The sequence below is a fragment of the Natator depressus genome, chromosome 13 (assembly GCF_965152275.1).
Source record: "Natator depressus isolate rNatDep1 chromosome 13, rNatDep2.hap1, whole genome shotgun sequence".
NCBI classification, from domain to species: Eukaryota; Metazoa; Chordata; order Testudines; family Cheloniidae; genus Natator; species Natator depressus.
The window spans coordinates 1,036,504-1,055,788 of record NC_134246.1 but is presented as its reverse complement, the minus strand read 5'-3'; the positions used below and the strand labels follow the sequence as shown (position 1 = coordinate 1,055,788).

At 55.8% G+C, this 19,285-nt stretch overlaps 3 protein-coding genes across 3 annotated transcripts; 2 read left to right on the top strand and 1 right to left on the bottom strand.

The window, feature by feature from the left end:
• The first annotated feature begins 33 nt into the window (after positions 1-33).
• On the top strand, positions 34-11,028 carry DNTTIP1 (deoxynucleotidyltransferase terminal interacting protein 1). The gene is made up of 13 exons (XM_074970316.1): positions 34-158; positions 448-518; positions 1,906-2,002; positions 2,532-2,630; positions 5,880-5,948; positions 6,471-6,527; positions 6,838-6,899; positions 8,103-8,148; positions 8,658-8,716; positions 8,967-9,027; positions 9,481-9,552; positions 10,100-10,155; positions 10,544-11,028. Exons 1-13 carry the CDS (start codon positions 81-83, stop codon positions 10,680-10,682), a joined length of 966 nt encoding a protein of 321 aa, XP_074826417.1. The 5' UTR covers positions 34-80; the 3' UTR covers positions 10,683-11,028.
• An 834-nt stretch (positions 11,029-11,862) lies between these two features.
• UBE2C (ubiquitin conjugating enzyme E2 C) lies at positions 11,863-15,798 on the top strand. The gene is made up of 6 exons (XM_074969372.1): positions 11,863-11,960; positions 12,139-12,166; positions 12,337-12,423; positions 12,571-12,775; positions 15,162-15,221; positions 15,598-15,798. The coding sequence occupies exons 1-6, from the start codon at positions 11,863-11,865 to the stop codon at positions 15,654-15,656; spliced, it is 537 nt and encodes a 178-aa protein (XP_074825473.1). The 3' UTR covers positions 15,657-15,798.
• A 205-nt stretch (positions 15,799-16,003) lies between these two features.
• Positions 16,004-18,355, bottom strand: LOC141997842 (regulator of G-protein signaling 9-binding protein-like). The gene is made up of 2 exons (XM_074970318.1): positions 17,884-18,355; positions 16,004-16,939 (listed from the first exon to the last, which is right to left on the bottom strand). The coding sequence occupies exons 1-2, from the start codon at positions 18,122-18,124 to the stop codon at positions 16,425-16,427; spliced, it is 756 nt and encodes a 251-aa protein (XP_074826419.1). The 5' UTR covers positions 18,125-18,355; the 3' UTR covers positions 16,004-16,424.
• Positions 18,356-19,285: the final 930 nt, after the last annotated feature.

Sequence of the window (19,285 nt, the reverse complement as noted above, 5' to 3'; positions counted from 1 at the left end):
GCGAGGCGTCGCGGGTCTGATGACGTCCGCTCGGCCCCGCTCCTTCCGGTGCGGCGGGTCGGGGGCGCTGCGCAGTCGGGATGGGGGCCGCCCGGGATCCCGAGCAGCAGCCGGGGCCGCCGGGGGAAGGGGGCCCGGAGGAGGGGGACGGGCAGCTGGTGAGCACGCTGAGAGCCGGCGGGGCGGAGCCGTCGGTGTCCGCCCGGCCGGCGCCGTAAGGCAGAGCCCGGGCGCTCCAGGCTGGGGCCGGGGGCCGGGGCCCGGGGCCCGGGGCCGGGCGGCCCCTGCGCTCGGAGCGGTCTGTAGGGTTTGCCTGACAGCCCAGAGCACCCCCCCCGATCTAGGGGGGCCATCTGTGCCCCCCCCGCTGGGCCCTGAAGTGGGCGGGGTGCGGGCCCCTCTCTGGGCACTTCCCGCTCCAACCCCCCTCTGCTCCTCCCCCTGCAGAGCCCCTGGAACATCATGATCAAGCACCGCCAGGTGCAGCGGCGGGGTCGGCGCTCGCAGATGACAACAAGGTACCAGCTGCCCCCCGGGCTGGGGTCGTCACGGTGGGGTGCTGCCAGGAGGGGCCGCGCTGGGCAGCCAGCGCCCAGCCTTGCTCGTCCGGACACAGGGCTCTCCTGGCAGACTCGAGATGCCCTGGGCTTGCTGACGGGTCTCTGGCGTGTGAAGTCGCTGCATCCCGAGGTGTGCAGGCGCTCAGGGATTTTCCCCTCTCACGCAGTTAAAAAGAACCTCCCCTGCCACCCACCAGACCCACTAAACAATAGGATTAAACCCAAACAAATGGGGTTTGATACCAGGAAGAAGCAACGTTGTCTAGAGGACTGAGGAAAGGCAGGTTTCAGAGTAACAGCCGTGTTAGTCTGTATTCGCAAAAAGAAAAGAAGGACTTGTGGCACCTTAGAGACTAACCAATTTATTTGAGCATGAGCTTTCGTGAGCTACAGCTCACGAAAGCTCATGCTCAAATAAATTGGTTAGTCTCTAAGGTGCCACAAGTCCTCCTTTTCTTTTTGAGGAAAGGCAGTGTATGGGAGCTCCCAAATTCTAATCCTGGCTCTGCCATTAACTCCCGATGCGGCGCTGAGCAAGGCATTTTGGTGATCTGGGTCTTGGTTTCTCTGTCTGTAAAATGAGGCTTTTTACCCAGGGAAGTAATGTGCATAAAGTTCTTTGAAGACTGAAATGCTCTACAATTGCTAAGTGATGGTGGTCACTGTGAGATGACCCAGAGTCTAGTGGTAGCACAGGTCACTGGCTCAGCAGCCTGTTCAATCCTGGTGAAATGGAGATTCAAATGAGTATAAGAACGGCCATTCTGGGTCAAACCAATGCTCCATCCAGCCCGGTATCCTGGCTTCCATCAGAGGCCAATGCCAGATACCCCAGAGAGAATCATCACAGAAATTGTCAAGTGATCCATCCCCTGTCATCCAATCCCAGCTTCTGGCAGTCAGAAGTTTAGGGACATCCAGAGCGTGAAGTTTGGTCCCTGACCATCTTGGCTAATAGCCACTGATGGACCTATCCTCTCGGAACTTATCTAGTTCTTCTTTGAACCCAGTTATACTTTTACATCACTTGCAAACCCCACTCCTCTCCAGCTGACACTTGAAGCAGTGATGAATTCAGAGGGGTGTTGTATCCAGCACTTCTCTTCTGTTGGGAGACCTAGGTTTGGAGTCAGCAGGTAATTGTGCTGCTAGGTTTGGTGTGGAAATAGGCTTGCAGCCTGTGTTGTTAGAGTTGTGTCCTTTGTAGAGGTCTGTGAACTCTGATGGACATCCATGTGGATGAGAACATTTGGAACAGCATTGTAGAGTGGGATTCTGGGCCTTGAGGATTTTCTGAGCTGTGTGGGGCAGTAAGGGCGGGTGGAGTAATTTATCTCATGTTCAGCTTTACAGATCCTGCTGTCTCCATGGATTTGCTGCGAGCTGTTCTGCAGCCTAGTATCAATGAGGAGATCCAAATAGTCTTCAATAAATACATGAAGGTAAAAGCTCACTAGGAAAGGGAAATCTCTTGGGTGGACCTCAGCCTTTTCCTACCTCCAGCCTGTGCTACTAGGCACTGACCCAGTGAAACCCCAGCCCTGTAGTCCTCTTTACATACACACCACAACCTTGTGAACTGGATAAGAAAGGCAGGTGGGGGCTGCTCAGTCTAACCCTGAAAGGGTCCCACGCAGAGGGCTCCCAGTCCCTTCTGGAGGAGTCGAAATGCACACAGTTAAGATGAAACTTCAAAACCAAGTTCTGGTGGACAACAGCGAGTGACCAGAGAGGATGCAGTCTGCTCCCAAGGGGCACGGAACTTCCTGATAGGATTGCATCCCGGGTGCTCAGTGCTGACCCTGATGACCATACAGTATTTGGTTGTAGCATGAGCAGAAGTGGCTCCTGGAGTCACCAGCCCTGACTTTGTCTGTGCAGATGAGAGCCTTGTCCCCAGGAGGCAGCCTCCTCTGGAATGAGGTTAGAGCAGCCAGCGTCATTCTAACCATCTCTTGGGCCCCTTTCCAGTTTTTCCAGAAGGCAGCGGTTAACGTGAGAGAGAATGTCGGGGAGGAGGTGGACCCAGAGCAGCTCATCCAGGAAACATGTCGGAGCTGCCTAGAACAGGTAGGGCTGTGCCATTGCCACACACAGCTGGGGTCACCGCCCTCTGGGAGTAGCCGTGTAAGAAAGAACACAGGGGTGGAAATATCTGCCCCACAATCTCCTGAGGATGCAGAGAATCACAGGCTGGGTGCCCAAAACCTCACAGTACAAAATGTCCTTGCTTACATGCCTTTGTATCTAGGTCAGGGATACTCAGACTGCGGCTCACCGCCCACCAGTGGCTCCTTATTGTGTCTCCTGCAGCTCTTTGCAGCACACAATATTAAGAGGTGTGTGATTTAATTATTAACCAATCAGGGTGCTTTTACTATGTTGTTAAGCAGTTGTAGCTAATAACATAATACATGCATCTGATGAAGTGAGCTGTAGCTCACGAAAGCTTATTGCTCAAATAAATTGGTTAGTCTCTAAGGTGCCACTAGTACTCCTTTTCTTTTTGCAAATACAGACTAACACGGCTGCTACTCTGAAACATAATACATGGTCAGTCATTTTGCTGTAAGAATTATACAGTAAATGAAACAATGAATTCACACTCCTGTGGCTCTTTTCGGTAATGTTGATCGCTAATTTGGCTCCTGAACCACTGGGGTCTGAGTATCCCTGACCTAGGGAGAGCTGGTTGTAGGGATCAGCCAGCAGAGGGCTCTGGTGGAAGGAACTGCATGCTCTTCTCCAGCTCATGCACACTGTGGTGATGTTGGCCTCATAAACATGACATGGATGAGGAGCCGGGGTATGGAGCCAGCTCTGAGCTGCTTCTCCTCTCCCACCCCTTTCTCTAGTTCTCTCCAAGTCTGGTTAATGCAAAGCCAACCAACAAGGAATTTCAGGAGTGATTCTAGGCCTCCAGCAGCGGTGGGATGATCCCATCACCGCTGTAACCCAGTCAGCCTCACACCAGCCATGCCTGGCCAGGAGGTCGGGATCTTTCTTTCACATCCCGATCTTGACACTGTTCTCCAGGCCTGAGGCACCTGAAGATCAGACTATTGCCGTGTGCTCGGCATGGGGCTGCCCCTTACAGCCAGCTGGAGACTGGCGGTGGTGCAGAACGTGGCACTTACTTACTGAGCGGGGCCCTTCTCTGGGAGCACATGACCCCATGCTCCGGGTTCAGCACTGGCTGCCCATTGGTCTCTGCAGCCCTAAATAGCCTGGGACTGGCCTTACCTCAGGGATCCACACCTCTCTCCCTGGGCCAGGCCTCCACCGCCTCTGTTGGAGGGGCACTCAAAGTGGATCCCTTTAATTATAGAACAGAGAGGGCGGTTGGCAGGACACTGTCTGTGAGGGCCCCCTGGATTCTGAAACACCCAAATGTGGTGACCTTGGAGGCACTGTGCCCAGTCCTCTGTTTGGCGTGGGTTTGGAGGGGCTGAGGTTCTGCTGCTCAGAATGAGGAAGTGGCGGGGAGGAGCCCACTGTGTAGGTGGCTGACTGACTGAGTTCCTATCTCTGAGATTATTCTAACACTGCTAGGGTTTGTTTGTGATACTAATTATCTGTTGGGGCATCTACATTCCAGGAGAGGCGTCTCTCCGATCTTAAATTGAAGTAAATAAATTGATCTTAATTAGATTTCACAATTTTCTGCTCATTAATAGAAAGGAGCTACAACCTCCTAGTGAATGATCAGCTTTGCCTTTCCTCTGCCAGAGTTTGCACCCTCTAGAGTTGGAGAGCGCTTACTAACATGTTACATCAGAACGGGCACGTTGTGCGGGGCAGCAGAAGCCACTCTCTGCACTGAAGCATATCTGAGTCTTCTGACGGGTCTGACGTGAGGGCTCGACTGATACATAGTTATTGTGCCCTCCTTGAAATCATGCCAACCAGAGTGGGCTTACGGGAAACAGATCCTGTGACACTAACTTGGTATCTTTTTGGTGAGGTTATAAGTGTGGTTGATAAAGGCAATAGTGTTGCTGTACCTCGTACACACTAGTGTGGCTGTAAAAGGCATTCGACTCCGTACCGTACATTTCGATTAAGAAACTAGAATGATACAAAATTAACATGGCACACATGAAATGATTTCAAAAGGGGTAAGTGACAGCTCTCTAATGTAAACGGGTACTCATCATCAAGCAGGTGTGCTTTGAGTGGGGTCTCGCAGGGATCAGTTCTTGGCCCCACCCTGTTGAATGTTTTTATCAATGACCTGAAAGAGAACCTAAAATCATCCTTGATAAAGTTTGCAGATGACACAAAAATGCAGGGAATGGTAAATAATGAAAAGGACAGGTCACTGATAGAGCGATCTGGATCACTTGGTAAGCTGGGCGCAAGCAAACCATAGGCATGTAATGTGGCTCAGTGTAAATGTATAAATCTAGGAATACAGAATGTGGGCCATACTTACAGAGTGAGGGACTCTAGCTTGGGAAGCAGTGACTCTGAAAAAGACTTGGGGGCCATTGTGGATAATGAGCTGAACACGCGCTCCCAGTGTGATGCTGTGGCCAAGAGGATGAATGTTATCCTTGGATGTAGAAAGAGGGGGAAATCAAATAAAGCGGTTACATTAACTCTGTATTTGGCACCGGTTCAGCTGCTTCTGTGGCCAGTTCTGATGTCGACAAGTCAGGAGGGATGCTGGACAGGGGGGATCCGAGATGAACTATGGGAATTATTAAGGGATTGGAAAACCTGCCTTCAAGGAGTTCAATTTGTTTAGCTTAAAGAGAAGGTTAAGGGGTCACTTGATCCCAGAGTATAAGTACCCAACTAGGGCACAGAAGTTTGATGGGGGCTCTTCAGTCTAGCAGATGAAAGTCTAACACAGTGCAATGGCTGGAAGTTGAAGCAAGAATATTCAGACTGTAAATAGGGTGCAAATTATTAACAGCCAAGAGTAATTAACCATTGTGACAATGTACGAAGGGTCGTGGTGGATTCGCCATCACTGGACATTTTAAAATCATACTTGTATGTTTTTCTGGAAGATCTGCTCCAGTTCAAACAGGAATTAATTCAGGGAAGTTCTCTGGCCTGTGTTATTGGGGGGGTGTCAAACTAAATGATCGGCCAGGTCCCTTCTGGCCTTTGAGACTCTGTGTTCATGTTATTCCAGTGATCTGAGCCAGATAGGCCACGTGTAAAAGCTGTTACAGGAATCAAACCCATCTGTGAATGCCTCTCGGGGAGAGAACCTGTCCCACATCCAGCCTCCTTCCTGACCCTCCTGGAGGCCCTGAAGTACAGCAGCTTCCTGGAGGCAGATAACCCTTCCCTCTCTCCCCACAGGCCAAGCTGCTGTTCTCTGATGGCAAGAAGGTGATACCCAGACTGACCCATGAGCAGTCAGTGCCAAAGGTAGAGCTGCTGTCACAGAGGGCTGAACTTCAGGGACCTGGCCTGGGAGACTGGGGTTGGGCTTCTAATTGCTTTTTCTCTAGCAGTGGCTTGGCAGGAGCTAGGAGAGGCCCCTAGCAGTATTAGATTCTTACGTGCTGATAGTGATTATCAAGAAATGGAACCAGAACAAGTAAGGGGGTGGAGCAGGGATCTCCTAGCCAGTCTGTCCTTTGTAAAGCCACCTGACTGCAGAGGAGACCTCTGTGTAAGTGGATTTCTTGCCTCTCTGTCAGTCCTTCTGATGAGGAAATGGAATTGGGGAGAGTGAAGGCTGGGACAGGAGGGGCCCAGGCCTGGTCTCTGCCTTGGGCAGGTAGAACCCCGTGTGCCCATCTCTAAGGATCAGGCTGGGGTGACGCTACCTGCTTGAGTGGCACACATTTCTGGGTGCAACGGAGAAGAGGGTAGTTGTCTGGGTGGCTAGGGTGCTTCCGTGAGAGAGAAGGGCTGTGTTCATCCCATCGCTAATTTCTTTGCCAGCGTGCCCGGCAGATGGAAGAGGAATCCAGTCGGCGAGGAAGCCCTGTTCCCAAAAAGGTAAGGCCCATGCAAGGACTCCACCCCAATACACTGCCTCATGAGGAAGCTTGGCCCTCGTTTCTTGTGCAGGCCTCACTGGCTGCTCCCTTCCTATAGCTGAGAGAGGGTTAGGAAGGGAGAAGCCCCCAGGGCAGCCTGTGGCCCCGACTCTACTCAGGAATGCTGGCTCCTTTTGCCCAGTCTCAGCATTTCTTAATAGCTGCTCTTAACAGATTCCTCATGTGGCTGGGAGACCCGCCTTCCCAGCAGGGAATGCACATGTGTGCTTCTCAGATGAGTGAGCTAATGAGGGATTTCTCTCTTGCAGAGGAAGGGACGACCTCCAGGGCAGAGCCTGCTGAACGATCGTGGAGCCTCAGGTGTGGCCACGTAAGTGTGGAGATAAGAGGCGAGACACAAGGTTGGCTGAGGAGGGCGTAGGGCAGCCCAGCTCTCTCTCTCTCCTGGTGTGTCTCACGCAAATGGATCACGCAAGTGGGCAAGATGCTTTCAGCTGAGGTTGACTCGTGCTCTTTCTGAGTCCAGACCCTACAGGGAGGCAGTTCCAAACATGAGAGCCGCAGGGCAGAAGGTTCTTGGCTATGGTGAGATTGTGCATATGGGCAAACAGAAGGCTCAGGCGAGGGGAGTGAAGATACACATGGTCGGCTGGAGCCTGGCCAAGCTCAAACAAGCGAATGAGGAGCTTGTAGATGGGAGCGCTATGGCCCCGCTCCCTGCCAGTGAGAAGGCAGAGGCATAGTGCATGTGCTGGAGACAGGAGGGCGGGGACTCAGAAGCCATAGAGAAGGAAATTGCAGTAACAGAGGTGACGAAGCTCTGCTGAGAAGATGGAGACCTGCGTAGGATTTGGGCTGAGTCAGGGCAACTGCACACAGGGGCAGTGTGTCATGCAGGTGGCAATGACAGATTTGCAGCCATGGGGGATGTAGAGGGAAACTCATGGTCAAGCGTGGCATTCAGGGCAGAGCCTCTGGAGGGAAATGGAAGGTCTGAGTCAAGAAGGAAGAGGAGTGTCTGAAGCTCAACTTGGGGGCTCCTCCTGGCCAAGAGAAGCATTTGTGTGTGTGAGACCTGCCAGCTTTTCTTCAGCTAAATGAGCCAGGTCGTGGGGGAGGGTTACGGAAGGGCCTGAAATATGTGTGGCTGAGTATTGTCAGGGTAAGGTTCAAGGCAGGGATCAGAGGAGCCAGGGGAGATACAAGAGAGCAGAGGGCTGAGAGTCTTGTGGGACTCTGGAGAGGAGAGAGGTTGATGCGGAAGAGGAGCCAGCACCAGAGAAATGGGTGTGTGGGGGAAGAGGGATATTCAGGGGTGCTCTGTCTGTCTGGAGAGGGGGAGGGGATGTATGTCCCGATCAGGAGAGCAGAATCGTTTTAGGCTGTAGGCAGCTTGGATTAGTAAAATCTATGGCTGGCAACACACTGTGGATGACCAGCCCTCCCCACAGGATCTGCTCCTGGCAGGCCCTTTCCTAGTGCTTTTTATCCAGTGTTGATTTAAATTCTTTTGTGGCTTCTTGGCATGAGCCTTCTGGGAATTCAGGACTATTTTGTGTTTTTTCCCCTTCAGGTGGAAGCTCAAATCCTGTGAGCCAGTGCGCCGGGAGGGACCAAAGGTACAGTGTGCAGCTGGCTGTCCTTTCTCTGGGCTTGGCTCAGTAGTGCTCCATGCAGCCTCCCTTCTCCCCATTGCCTCTGGCAGTGATCGTGCTGCCACCTACAGGAACAGAGGCTGATTCTAGGCCAGGCTTTACCCAGCTCTGCCACCTCCCTGCAGTGACAAAGGGGGGAGAGCAGTGGGCTGGGTGGAGGCCCTCATCTGCTGCCTCCATATGCACAGCCTGCGAGCACTCCCCGGTGCAGCCCAGCAGCTCGGAGGAAGTAGATTCCTCCTGGCTATGGATGATCTGTCCCAGGGCAGCACGTTCTGCTGGCAAGGCCAGAGAAACTCCGCCGCCTGTTCGATCAGTCAAGGTAGGAGGCGTATTTTCCCCTCCATGGAGCCCACCAGAGCCAGCGGGGCCCCTGCAGGAGTTTGCTACAGAAATCTGAGGCTCAAAGAAGGGGTGTTGGATCTGGATCTGTTGGGTTTCTAATCTCTGCCGCTTTCCCAATCGTTCTTTAGTGGGATCCAGCCCGGCTGACTGAGTCCACAACTTTTGTGCTGGGATCTCGAGCAAACAAGTAAGGAATCGCCCTGTGGGGTGCTGGCTGTGTGCCCCAGGGTTCTGCGTAAGGGGAAGAAGGGGGCAGCAGCACTGCCTCTGGGGCTGGAGCCCATGGTGCTCCTCTCACGAGTTAAATCTCTCTGCACTCTGAAGCAGAGTGGGAAGGGCACAGGCTCTGGGGACAGAAGGAAGCCTCCATACATCACACTTCAGCTGCCCCTGTGCACAGGCCTAACCCCCTCCCCCCTGCCATGTTCCTGTTTCAGGGCCCTTGGAATGGGAGGAACCAGAGGGCGACTCTACATCAAACACCCCCATCTCTTTAAGGTCAGAAACCTCAGCACAATGCTTCTTTTGGGGTTTGCTCAGAAGTTGCCTGTGACAGGGGTGGGGAATGTCTACTTGTGCTTGTATGTTCTGCCCCCTCACACCCTGCTGACGTTGCTTGTCGGCTCCCGGGGCAGGGACTCGAGTACATTGTGGATGTTACCTCACAGTAGATTGAAAAATTGTATTAAAGCGAATGTAATACACTGGACTTGCTTCCTGTGGGGTGATGAATTTGCCCGGCACAGGAGGCTTTGCTTTGAGGAATAAGCAGGATGGGGCTGAGTCCTTATTCGTAGGAAAATCTCTTACTGGGAGACATGGGGTTACCCCTGGGTTTCCACCGAGGACTGGGCCTAGACTCTGTGTCCACACCCAGAAGTTGCCCCATGATGGTAGCTATAGATGTTGGTATGTTGATCGTGGCGTTCTCACCTTGCTGCTCTGTTGCAGTATGCGGCTGATCCTCAAGACAAGCACTGGCTGGCAGAGCAGCAGCACATGAGGGCCACAGGGGGCAAGATGGTGAGTGTGGCCAGGGCTGGCTCCTGCCACAGCCTGGGACCTTGGTGGGGACAGGGAGAGAATCATAAAGTAGACTGGCTCAGAATTAAAGTGTGCAAATAAGCTGAACCCAGTGCAGTAAGCAACAGGGATTCCAGGGGTCTGGGTTTTCTGATGGGCTCATCCATGCTGTAGCCCCTTCAGAGCACTGTCTGGCAGGCCACTCTCTGCTCCTCATCACTTGGGGCTGAGATTTAGCGACTGTTGCTTCAGCCGAGGAAGTCATCAGCTTTGATGCAACTGTTATGACGATGAGGGTTTGGAAGAGTGAGCAAGGTGGAACCATGAGATGCAGAAACCCACTTCCCCTGGACTCTCAGGAGCAATTCTGCTCACACCTGACCTGGTTTCTTTGAGGTATTGGGGCGTGGGTGCTATTTACAGAGCTAGCGCCGCTACTTCATGCCAGCAGATCTCATTTCTGAGTAGCCAAGTGGAAAATCTTCTTAGTCTGTGTATGTTCAACCAGAATGGCTCCTAACCATCTCTTGTTTCCCAACTGCTGCAGGCCTACCTCCTCATAGAGGAGGATATTCAGGATCTGGCTGCCAGTGACGATTACAGGTGAGGCAAGGAACCAAGACTTCAGCTGTGCTGAAACCCCTGCCATCTCCCCTTTATGAAACTAGAAATGACAGGGGGAGGGGATGGGGGAAGTCATCATGTCCACAGGGAGCAAGAGAGCGAGCAAGGCCAGGAAGCAGAGTGGGTCCTGCCTAGTATTATGCTCTACCAGATGATCTTGTGCTCAGCACCCACGACTGGGATGAGACTTCTCAGCACCCAGTGTGTGCCCACCATGCTGCACTCTCCTGAAAATCAGGCTTCTCATGGGAGCCCCCTTCTCTGGAAAATCTTACCTGAGTAGTGGGTGCTGAGATTTCCTGAATCTGACCAGACAGTGTCTGTGTCCCTCCCACATGCTCACGCCTGTCTCCCACTTGCTCACCAGGAGCTCTCTTGATTTGAAGCTGGAGGAACTAAAACCTTTTATCCCACCTGCATGGATGACTGAAAAGATGCAGAAATATATGGAGACACTTCGCCATGAAGGGGACCCACAGCCTCCAGAGGGAACCCATGAAACATAAGAAACCTCACCCTCCCTGCCAAGCGGCATCCAGTCACAGCCTGTCACAACATGGACTCTCGCCGGGGTTTTTTTTTTAATCTTTCCTTCCTTGGTGTTTCACTGGACATGTTGGGGCTTGTGCTTTCAGTGGCCCAGGTAGCAGAATGCTGCCCACAGGGAAAAGCAGTGCAGCAGCTGTGATTAAACCTCCTGAGAGCTGTTTGGGCCATTCCCCTGAGTCAGTGGTGGCTGGCAGTAAGCAAAGTTACTGGCTGCTTTCTGCTTCTCCTCAGAGCTGCACTTTTCTATGTGAACTTCCTGTTTCAGATCCTCTCCGTGTACAAACAGATTTGTAATAAACGCTGCTGCTGGAGCTTGCTGTGCCCATGCAAAGGCCTTGACCGTGGCGGGGGGGGGGGGGGGACAGCTGTGGGGGGAAGGAGGGAGAGGGAGCTGTTCCTTGTACAGGGCTCATGAGGGAAGGAGAGTTTCTCCCTCTTGGGGCCAGGAGCTGGGGAAGAGGACGGGCAAGCGGCTACTCCTGCCTCCTCCCGGAGCAGGTTCTTTAGGTCCTGCCCTGGTCCTCCGGGCTTTGGCCACAGCCAGCCCGCTGCCACCCGCCGGCGGCTGTCTGCGCGAAGGCTGGGCCCGGCTGTGCGGGAGGGCGCGGCCAGCCCCGCCCGGCGCCGGGCTGGTGGAGTAACGCCCTGGGTCGGCCCTGCGCCGGGCGACACGTGTTCGGCTCCCGCGGCCGCCGGCAGAGCGGGCCCGCGCCCGGGGAGCCCGCGCCGCGGCAGGGGCCGGAGTCGGGGCGCCCTGGCTGGGGCGGGGGGCTGGCCTGCCCCTCTCCCGGCGCCCCGCCCGCCAGCCCCGGCCGGGAGGGGAGCGGCGGCTCCCTAGGGCGGCGCTGCCGCCCCGCGGGTCACTGGCCCTTTAAGGGCCCCGCCCCGCCTTCCCGGCCTCGGCCGCCGCCCTTCGCGTCACGGCCAATCCCGGGTAATTGACGCTGCATCGGGCCAATCCTGGGGCCCATCGGGCCGGAGGCCGGTTGCCTGGCCGCCCCCGCGCCCGACGAGCCGCGATTGGCTGGATCGAAACCAAACGGGCCGCTGATTGGCGGAGGGGCCGGGGGTTCGTTTCAAACGCCGGCGCGGGAGCGAGCGGCTGCGGGAGCGCGGGCGGGGCGAAGTAGCGCCGCGATGGCCTCGCAGAACGCGGACCCCGCCGCCCGCCCCGGCGCCGCCCGCAAGGGGGCCGAGCCCGGCAGCAGCGCGGCCCGCGGCTCCGTGGGGAAGCGGTGAGCGGGGGCCGGGGCGCTGGGCTCGGGGGGCCGGTTGGGCGGGGGCTGCTGGGGGCCTGGGCGCGGGGGGGCTGGTTGGGGGGCGCGGCGCGGGGGGCCTGGGCGCTGGGGGGGCCGGTTGGGGGGCCGGGGGCTGCGGGCCACGCCTCACCGCCCGTGTCCCTCTGTCCCGCAGGCTGCAGCAGGAGCTGATGGCGCTGATGGTGAGTAGGCGGCGCTGCGGCCCGACCGGACCCCGGGCCCGGCAGGGCTCAGCTGGGCCGGGTCCGGCCTGGGCCGGGTCCTGCGGGGCGGCCCCCGGCCCGCCGGGGGGGCTGCGGCGGCGGGGGGGGCCGTGTCGCCCGCTCCTGACCGTTGTCCCGTCTCTGCTCAGATGGCCGGCGACAAAGGGATCTCCGCCTTCCCCGAGTCGGACAATCTCTTCAGATGGATCGGGACCATCGACGGCGCCGCTGGGACGGTGAGCCTGAGGGGGGACAAGCGAGCCTGCCCTACGGCCCCGCCCCTCTGTGCTGTGCAGTGAGGCCCCAGGGGTCTGCCTGGCCTCCCTGGGGCACGGAGGGGCCTGGGTCCGTCCTGCTAACTCTCTGTTTCCTCCCTCCCCCAGGTGTACGAGGACTTGAGGTATAAGCTTTCCCTGGAGTTTCCCGATGGGTATCCCTACAATGCCCCCACTGTCAAGTTCCTCACCCCCTGCTACCACCCCAACGTGGACACGCAGGGCAACATCTGCCTGGACATCCTCAAGGACAAGTGGTCTGCGCTCTACGACGTCCGGACGATCCTGCTGTCCATTCAGAGCCTGCTGGGAGGTGAGGCTGCCTGGGGATTGCCCCATGGTGTCCTGCAGCTCTGAGTTCCTGGGCTTCCCCTTTCCCACTGCAGTCTCCTCTCGCTCCCTTCACTCCCCTTGCTTGCCGAAAGCATGTTCTTGCCTCCAAGTGATTAGCCCACAGGTGGGCTGTGACTGCAGCCCATCATGCTGACCAGTATTGCTTCATCATTTCCTTGTGTCCCCGTCCGTTGTCTCATCCGATACTGGGACCGTCAGCTCACTGGGGCAGGGACAGTGCTTTTGTTAGGTTTGTACAAGGCCGGGTATGATTGGGGCTTTGTCCGTGGCTGGGGCTCCTAGGCGCTACCGTGATACAAATAGAATGACAGCTACAGCTGACAGCAAGCAGGCTGGGGTGTGAGCTAGGGGAGGAGGGCACAGGGTGTTGAATGGAGCAGGGCATCACGGGGGGGGGGGAGCATGTGACCAGATGCTAAACAACCAGTGGGGCCACTGGACAATCGAGGTGCTAAAGGAGCACTCAAGGACGATGAGGCCATTGTGGAGAAACTAAATGAATTCTTTGCATCAGTCTTCACGGCTGAGGATGTGAGAGAGATTCCCAAACCTGAGTCGTTCTTTTTAGGTGACGGATCTGAGGAACTGTCCCAGATTGAGGTATCATTAGTGGAGGTTTGGGAACAAATTGATAAATTAAACAGCAATAAGTCACCAGGACCAGATGGTATTCCCCCAAGAGTTCTGAAGGAACTCAAATGTGAAACTGCAGAACTACTAACTAGTCTGTAACCTATCATTTAAATCAGCTTCTGTATCATATGACTGGAGGATAGTGTGACGCCAGTTTTTAAAAAGGACTCCAGAGGTGATCATGGCAGTTACAGGCCTGTAAACCTGAGTTCAGTACCTGGCAAACTGGTTGAAACTATAATAAAGAATAATATTGTCAGACACATTGATGAACATAATTTGTTGAGAAAGAGTCAACATGGTTTTAATAAAGGGAAATCATGCCTCACCAATCTACTAGAATTCTTTGAGGGGGTCAACAAGCATGTGGACCAAGGGGATGCAGTGCATGTAGTGTAGTTAGATTTTCAGAAAGCCTTTGACAAGGTCCCTCACCAAAGGCTCTTATGCAAAGTGAGCTGCCACAGGATAAGAGGAAAGGTGCTCTCCTGGATTGGTAACTGGTTGAAAGATAGGAAACAAAGGGTAGGTATAAATGGTCAGTTTTCAGAATGGCGAGAGGTAAATAGTGGTGTCCCCCAGGGGTCTGTTCTGGGACCAGTCCTATTCAACATACTCCTAAGTGATCTTGGAAAAAGGGGTAAACAGAGAGATGGCAAAATTTGCAGATGATACAAAATTACTAAAGATAGTTAAAACCCAGGCAAACTGCGAAGAGCTACAAAAGGATCTCTCAAAACTGGGTGACTGGGCAACAAAATGGCAGGTGAACTTTAATGTTGATAAATGCAAAGTAATGCACATTGGAAAACATCATCCCAAGTATACCTATAAAATGAAGGGGTCTAAATTAGCTGTTGCCACTCAGGAAAGAGGACTTGGAGTCAGTGTGGCTAGTTCTCTGAAAACATCCACTCAATGTGCAGCAGCTGTCAAAAAAATAGATATAAGAGAAAATATCATGTTGCTGCTATATAAATAAATCCATGGGACGCCCACACCATGAATACCGCGTGCAGACGTGGTCGCCCTGTCTCAAAAAAAAAAAAAAAAAAAAAATTGGAATTGGAAAAGGTCCAAAAAAGGGCAACAAATTATGTGGGGTATGAAATGGCTTCTGTATGAGGAGAGATTAATAAGATGGGACTTTTCAGCTTGGAAAAGAGACGGCTAAGGGGGGATCTGATTGAGGTCTATAAAATCATGAGTGGTGCAGAGACAGTAGATAAGGAAGTGTTGTTTGTTACTCATAACACAAGAACTAGGGGTCACCAAATGAAATTAACAGGCAGCAGGTTTAAAACAAACACAAGGAAATATGTCTTCACACAACGCACAGTCAACCTGTGGAACTCCTTGCCAGAGGATGTTGTGAAGGCCAAGACCATGACAGGGTTCAAAAAAGAACTAGATAAATTCAGGGAGGATAGGTCCATCAATGGCTATTATCCAGCATGGGCAGGAATGGTGTCCCTAGCCTCTGTTTGCCAGAAGCTGGGTATGAATCACTCGATGATTCCCTGTTCTGTTCATTCCCTCTGGGGCACTTGGCATTGGCCGCTATCAGGAGACAGGATACTGGGCTAGATGGACCCTTGGTCTGACCCAGTAGGGCCATTCTTAAGGAGTGGGGTGGGTGTGTTGCTGTGTAAGAAACAGGCAGCCTCCTCTGTCCTCACACTGACCTCCCAATCCCGTCTCCCAATCCTCAGAGCCGAACATTGAGAGCCCCCTGAACACACATGCGGCCGAACTCTGGAAGAACCAAGCAGGTGAGTGTCTCCTGTTGGGGTCCATTAGGCACTATGGCTCTGGGCTACTTCTGGCTGAGCTGCCTGCAGGCCCAGCACAGGGTTACAGCTGCCCTCCAGCACCTGGGCATGGAGGGGAGGACAGCTGCCTTCAGACCTGTTTGGGTAATAATCACCCTCCCCAGGGACTGTTCCTGATGGGGGGCCTGGGACTTGGCCACTCGCTCAGCCTGGCTTCATTGCTGTGCTCTGGCCTAGTAGAGGAGGATGTCTTCCTTCCCAGCCTGTCACAGGGTGACTTCCTCTCACCAGCTGCAGGAGCTACAAAAAAGCCCAGGGTGAGCCCCTGTGGTCCCAGAGTCTGCCCCTCTCCAACAGCTCTCCCCTCCCTCCCTAGCCTTCAAGAAATACCTGCAGGAAACATACGCAAAGCAGGCGAAGAGCCAGGAGACCTGACGCTTGCCCGAGCCACAGCTGTTTGTCTGTCCGTCCCTGTCTGCTCTCTGGAACTGTCCTCTGGCTGCTCTGTACAGGACTCTGTATCATAAGCTGTTTTAAATTAATTCTGCAGGTGGAACCCACGGTTACTGTATAAATAAACTCTCGTTTTTTAACTTTGGTTTTGCACAGATCGTAATACTTGCATTTAGCTGCATGGTGTCTTGGGTCACAGTGACCCCCTCTGGCTTGGCTGCCATGCCGCAGCAGGAACTGAGCCCAGGGCATTTTGAACCAAGAGGGCCTGACCCTGCCTTGAGGCAGCTCTCAGCTGCTGATCTCCCACTGCCTGGGGCCAGTCACCCCAGCAGATGGAGATTCCAAGCACAGATCTCTGTGACCTCCATCACTGCCACTGCTGTGGGTGCGGAAATGGTTCCCTAGGGGAGGGGCATTTTGCAGGCTCTACAGGAATGAACACAAGTGGGAGAACAATGGCGTTTATTAATCCCCCCACGGTCTCCTCTGCCATGGCTCCTCTTAACCACCTGTTCCCTCGGCCTGCAGTGCTCACCCAGCTTGCCAACGCTGTCCCACGTGTTCACTGAGCTGTCTGCCCTGCTGGCAGGGGTGCCCTCAGCCAACTTGTTCCTACCCCAAGCCAGAGCCCTCTTCCTGGTTCTCCCTGTGAGGCTCTGTGTGCTCCAAGGAATTTGTCTCTCTCAGCTGCTGTGGCCAAGGGTCCTTGTTCTGGGTTTTCTCTTGCCCCTTGGCATGGGTAGATGGTCATGACAATGTGCAGCAGAGTGCAGGCCAGTCCTGACACTGCCCACAGCACCCTAGGCCACCTGCCACCTCTGCAGTCTGCCTCTCGCTGCATGACCCCTCTGCCTCAAAGGCCAAGCTGCTCTCAGGCCCAGTCTCTTCTGTGGCCTCCACTGTCCAGACAGGGACATTGACTCTGGTCTCCATCTCCAGCAGCATGGCCCCCACATACTCAATCTGCTCCTCCAGGCTGGGGGCAGCTCCCAGCTGCTCTGTGCTCCTGGTGCCCTTGCGGCTTGGCCTCCTCCAGGGCTTGTGCCCTCCATCTGTGGTCTTCCCTGTGACTCCAGTGCTCAGCAGCTGCACCCCCCACCCCTGCAGGGGGAAGAGTTGGCAGAGATGATGGGCTCTGCACAGGTCTTGGTGGAAGAGCTCCAGAGCTGACAGGGACAGCACCCACAGCCTCTCCAGCTCCTGCCGCTCCTCTGGGCTGGCCAGCGGCTGCTGCAGCCCGGCTAGGAGCATGTTCCGCAGGCCTGCAGGGAGAGGTGCATTCAGTGTTACCATCCCTGGGAGGGAAGCCAGCAGAGCAAAGCACTGGATGGGCTCGAGTGGAAGGTAATTGAACAGCTGTCCTAGTAAGGAGCCAGCTGTGATGAAATATCCTGGTGATAGAGGGCTAAACTGTGAGCACTGAGTGCCAGCTGTGTGCTTGTCCAGTGGGCTTGCCCAAGACATCTGCATGGTGTGTTCTCACCTAGGGGTGTGGTCCCATGCACATCCTTGCAGGTGCAAACTCTGCCCTCTGTTACTAGAAGGAAACCCCCAGCCACCAAGTCTAATGGGGTGGGGGGCAGTGGGAGGAGGTTAAAGAGTAACTCTCTGAGGGGTAACAAGCAACCTCCCCATGGCTCACAGAGGGGTGAGCTCTGGACTCAGTGCCACAGCTCGAGCCTCTACCACCTGAGCTCCGTAGGTCCGTTACATGGCAATGCTAGCTGGCTGTTACTCTCCATGGGGACAAGGCACTGGTGGGGGATGCAAGCATTAGCTCTCAGAACTGCCCATTGCTGCTGCTGTGTGACCGGCCTGGCTCTGGGGCAGAAGATGCAGGACAAGAGGGAGGCGGACATGGGGAGCGGGCTCCCATTTGAATGCAGAGGAAAGCAGGAGCTGGCCACAGGCAGGGTGGTCTATGCTCTTTGCTAGACCAGCCCAAGCTGTCTGAGCGCTGTAGCCCCGGGCCTGGGGAAGAGCAGGTGCCCAGCGCACAGCCCCGGTGCAGCGAGCACCCAGGGGCTGGGCTGGAGGCTGCTCTGTCTTTGTGCTGCCCTTCAGCTGGGATCATTGGCCGTGCCTCCTGAGCTGCTCCATGGGACGGGGCAGCCACGGGCAGGGCAGCCTGGCATCTCCCCTCCTCTCTTGCCCTGCTCCTGGCAGGCAGTCCCCAGGCGATAACAGGCTGGGCTCAGTTCCTTACCCTTGCTGAGCTCGTGCGCCTCCTTGCTCCGCTGCTGCAGCTCATCCCGCAGCTGGGGCGAGTCCGACGTGCCCCCCAGCTGCAGCGCCAGCTGGTTGTGCCACACAATGACTTTGCTCAGGGAGGTGTGGGTGGCTGCACACGCCCCCCTCACCTCCCCCACGCTGTGGGAGTCAGGCGTGTGGGACATCTGCCAGGGCAAGGACCTTGCTGTGGGGTGGTCCCTCTCCAGCGCCCGCATGCAGCCCAGCCAGGACCTGCTCCACCAGGGCCTCAGCTGGGCCTCGCTTGCTCCCGCGCCTGCTGGTGGCTGGGGAAGCGGCACCAGCCAGTGGGTCGGGCTGCACAGCGGGCTGGTGCCAGGGCCTCCACGCCTGGGTGTAGCTGGTGGGCTGTGCCACAAAGGGCTCTCAGGGGCCTCGTGCAGGCTGGGGGCTGCTGTTGTCTGTGATGCAGGACTCCTCGTCGGCTCCAGCTGCTCTCCGAGAGGCAGGGACCAAGTGGGAAGGTGGCCTGTGCCGAGCTGTTCGCTGTGCACTCCCTGGAGGAGCCGGACTCTCCCCCCCGCCAGCAGCGCCTCCCTGCTCCAGTCCTGTCACCGCAATGCAATGCAGTTCCCTCGGGGGACAGGCCTGAGCCAGCCCTGCAAACTCTGGCTGTCGGCCGCCGCACCCCAGCCCCTCGGCTTCCCAGTCCCAGGAGCAGCGCCCTCGCTCCCCGCTGCTGGAGTCTCCTCTGGCTGGCCAGGCTGAGCCTGAGGCAGATTGTCAGGGGCGGGCTCAGGGGTCCCAGGGGAGCTGCGGCAGGTCTAGGCAGGCGAGAGGCGGCACTGGGCATGGCGCTGCCTCGCTGTTTTCTGGGGGTGGGTTTAACTCATGAGGCCCGGGGGGGCTGGGTGGGGGGGAGTCCTGGCCTGTGAGGCTCCCAAAGTTTCATCTTCCTCCTAGATGGGAGCCTGTCTCCGGATGCCGTGGCGAGGAGCTGCTGTGGCCTGTGCTTGTGCCTCTGGGCTCCCTGGCTGTGGGATCCCACCTGCTGACGGGTTGGGGGGGGCCTAGCCATGGGCAGCAGGGGGGGTGACGACAGGCCCTGCCCCCTGGCCCAGGGCCTGCCCTAGTCTGGCTGTCTCCCTCCCCACCCTGAATGATTTAGGGGCTGTTTGAAAGTGATCCTCTAAAGCATGAAGCCCCTCCATGGGGGAGGCAGTCCCCTGGGGCCATGCATGTGGCCCTGCAACACAGGGGCTGGCCCAGGACCCGTTGGGGTGGGGCCGGCAGCCCGAGCTGTGATCGCTCTGGTGACTGGAGCAGAAGCGGTTCCTGTAAGGGAGAGCAGAGGGGGCCCTGGCATGGGGTCACTGTGCAGCCTCTCTGCCACGCCAGGCTGGTGATGGCTGCCGAGG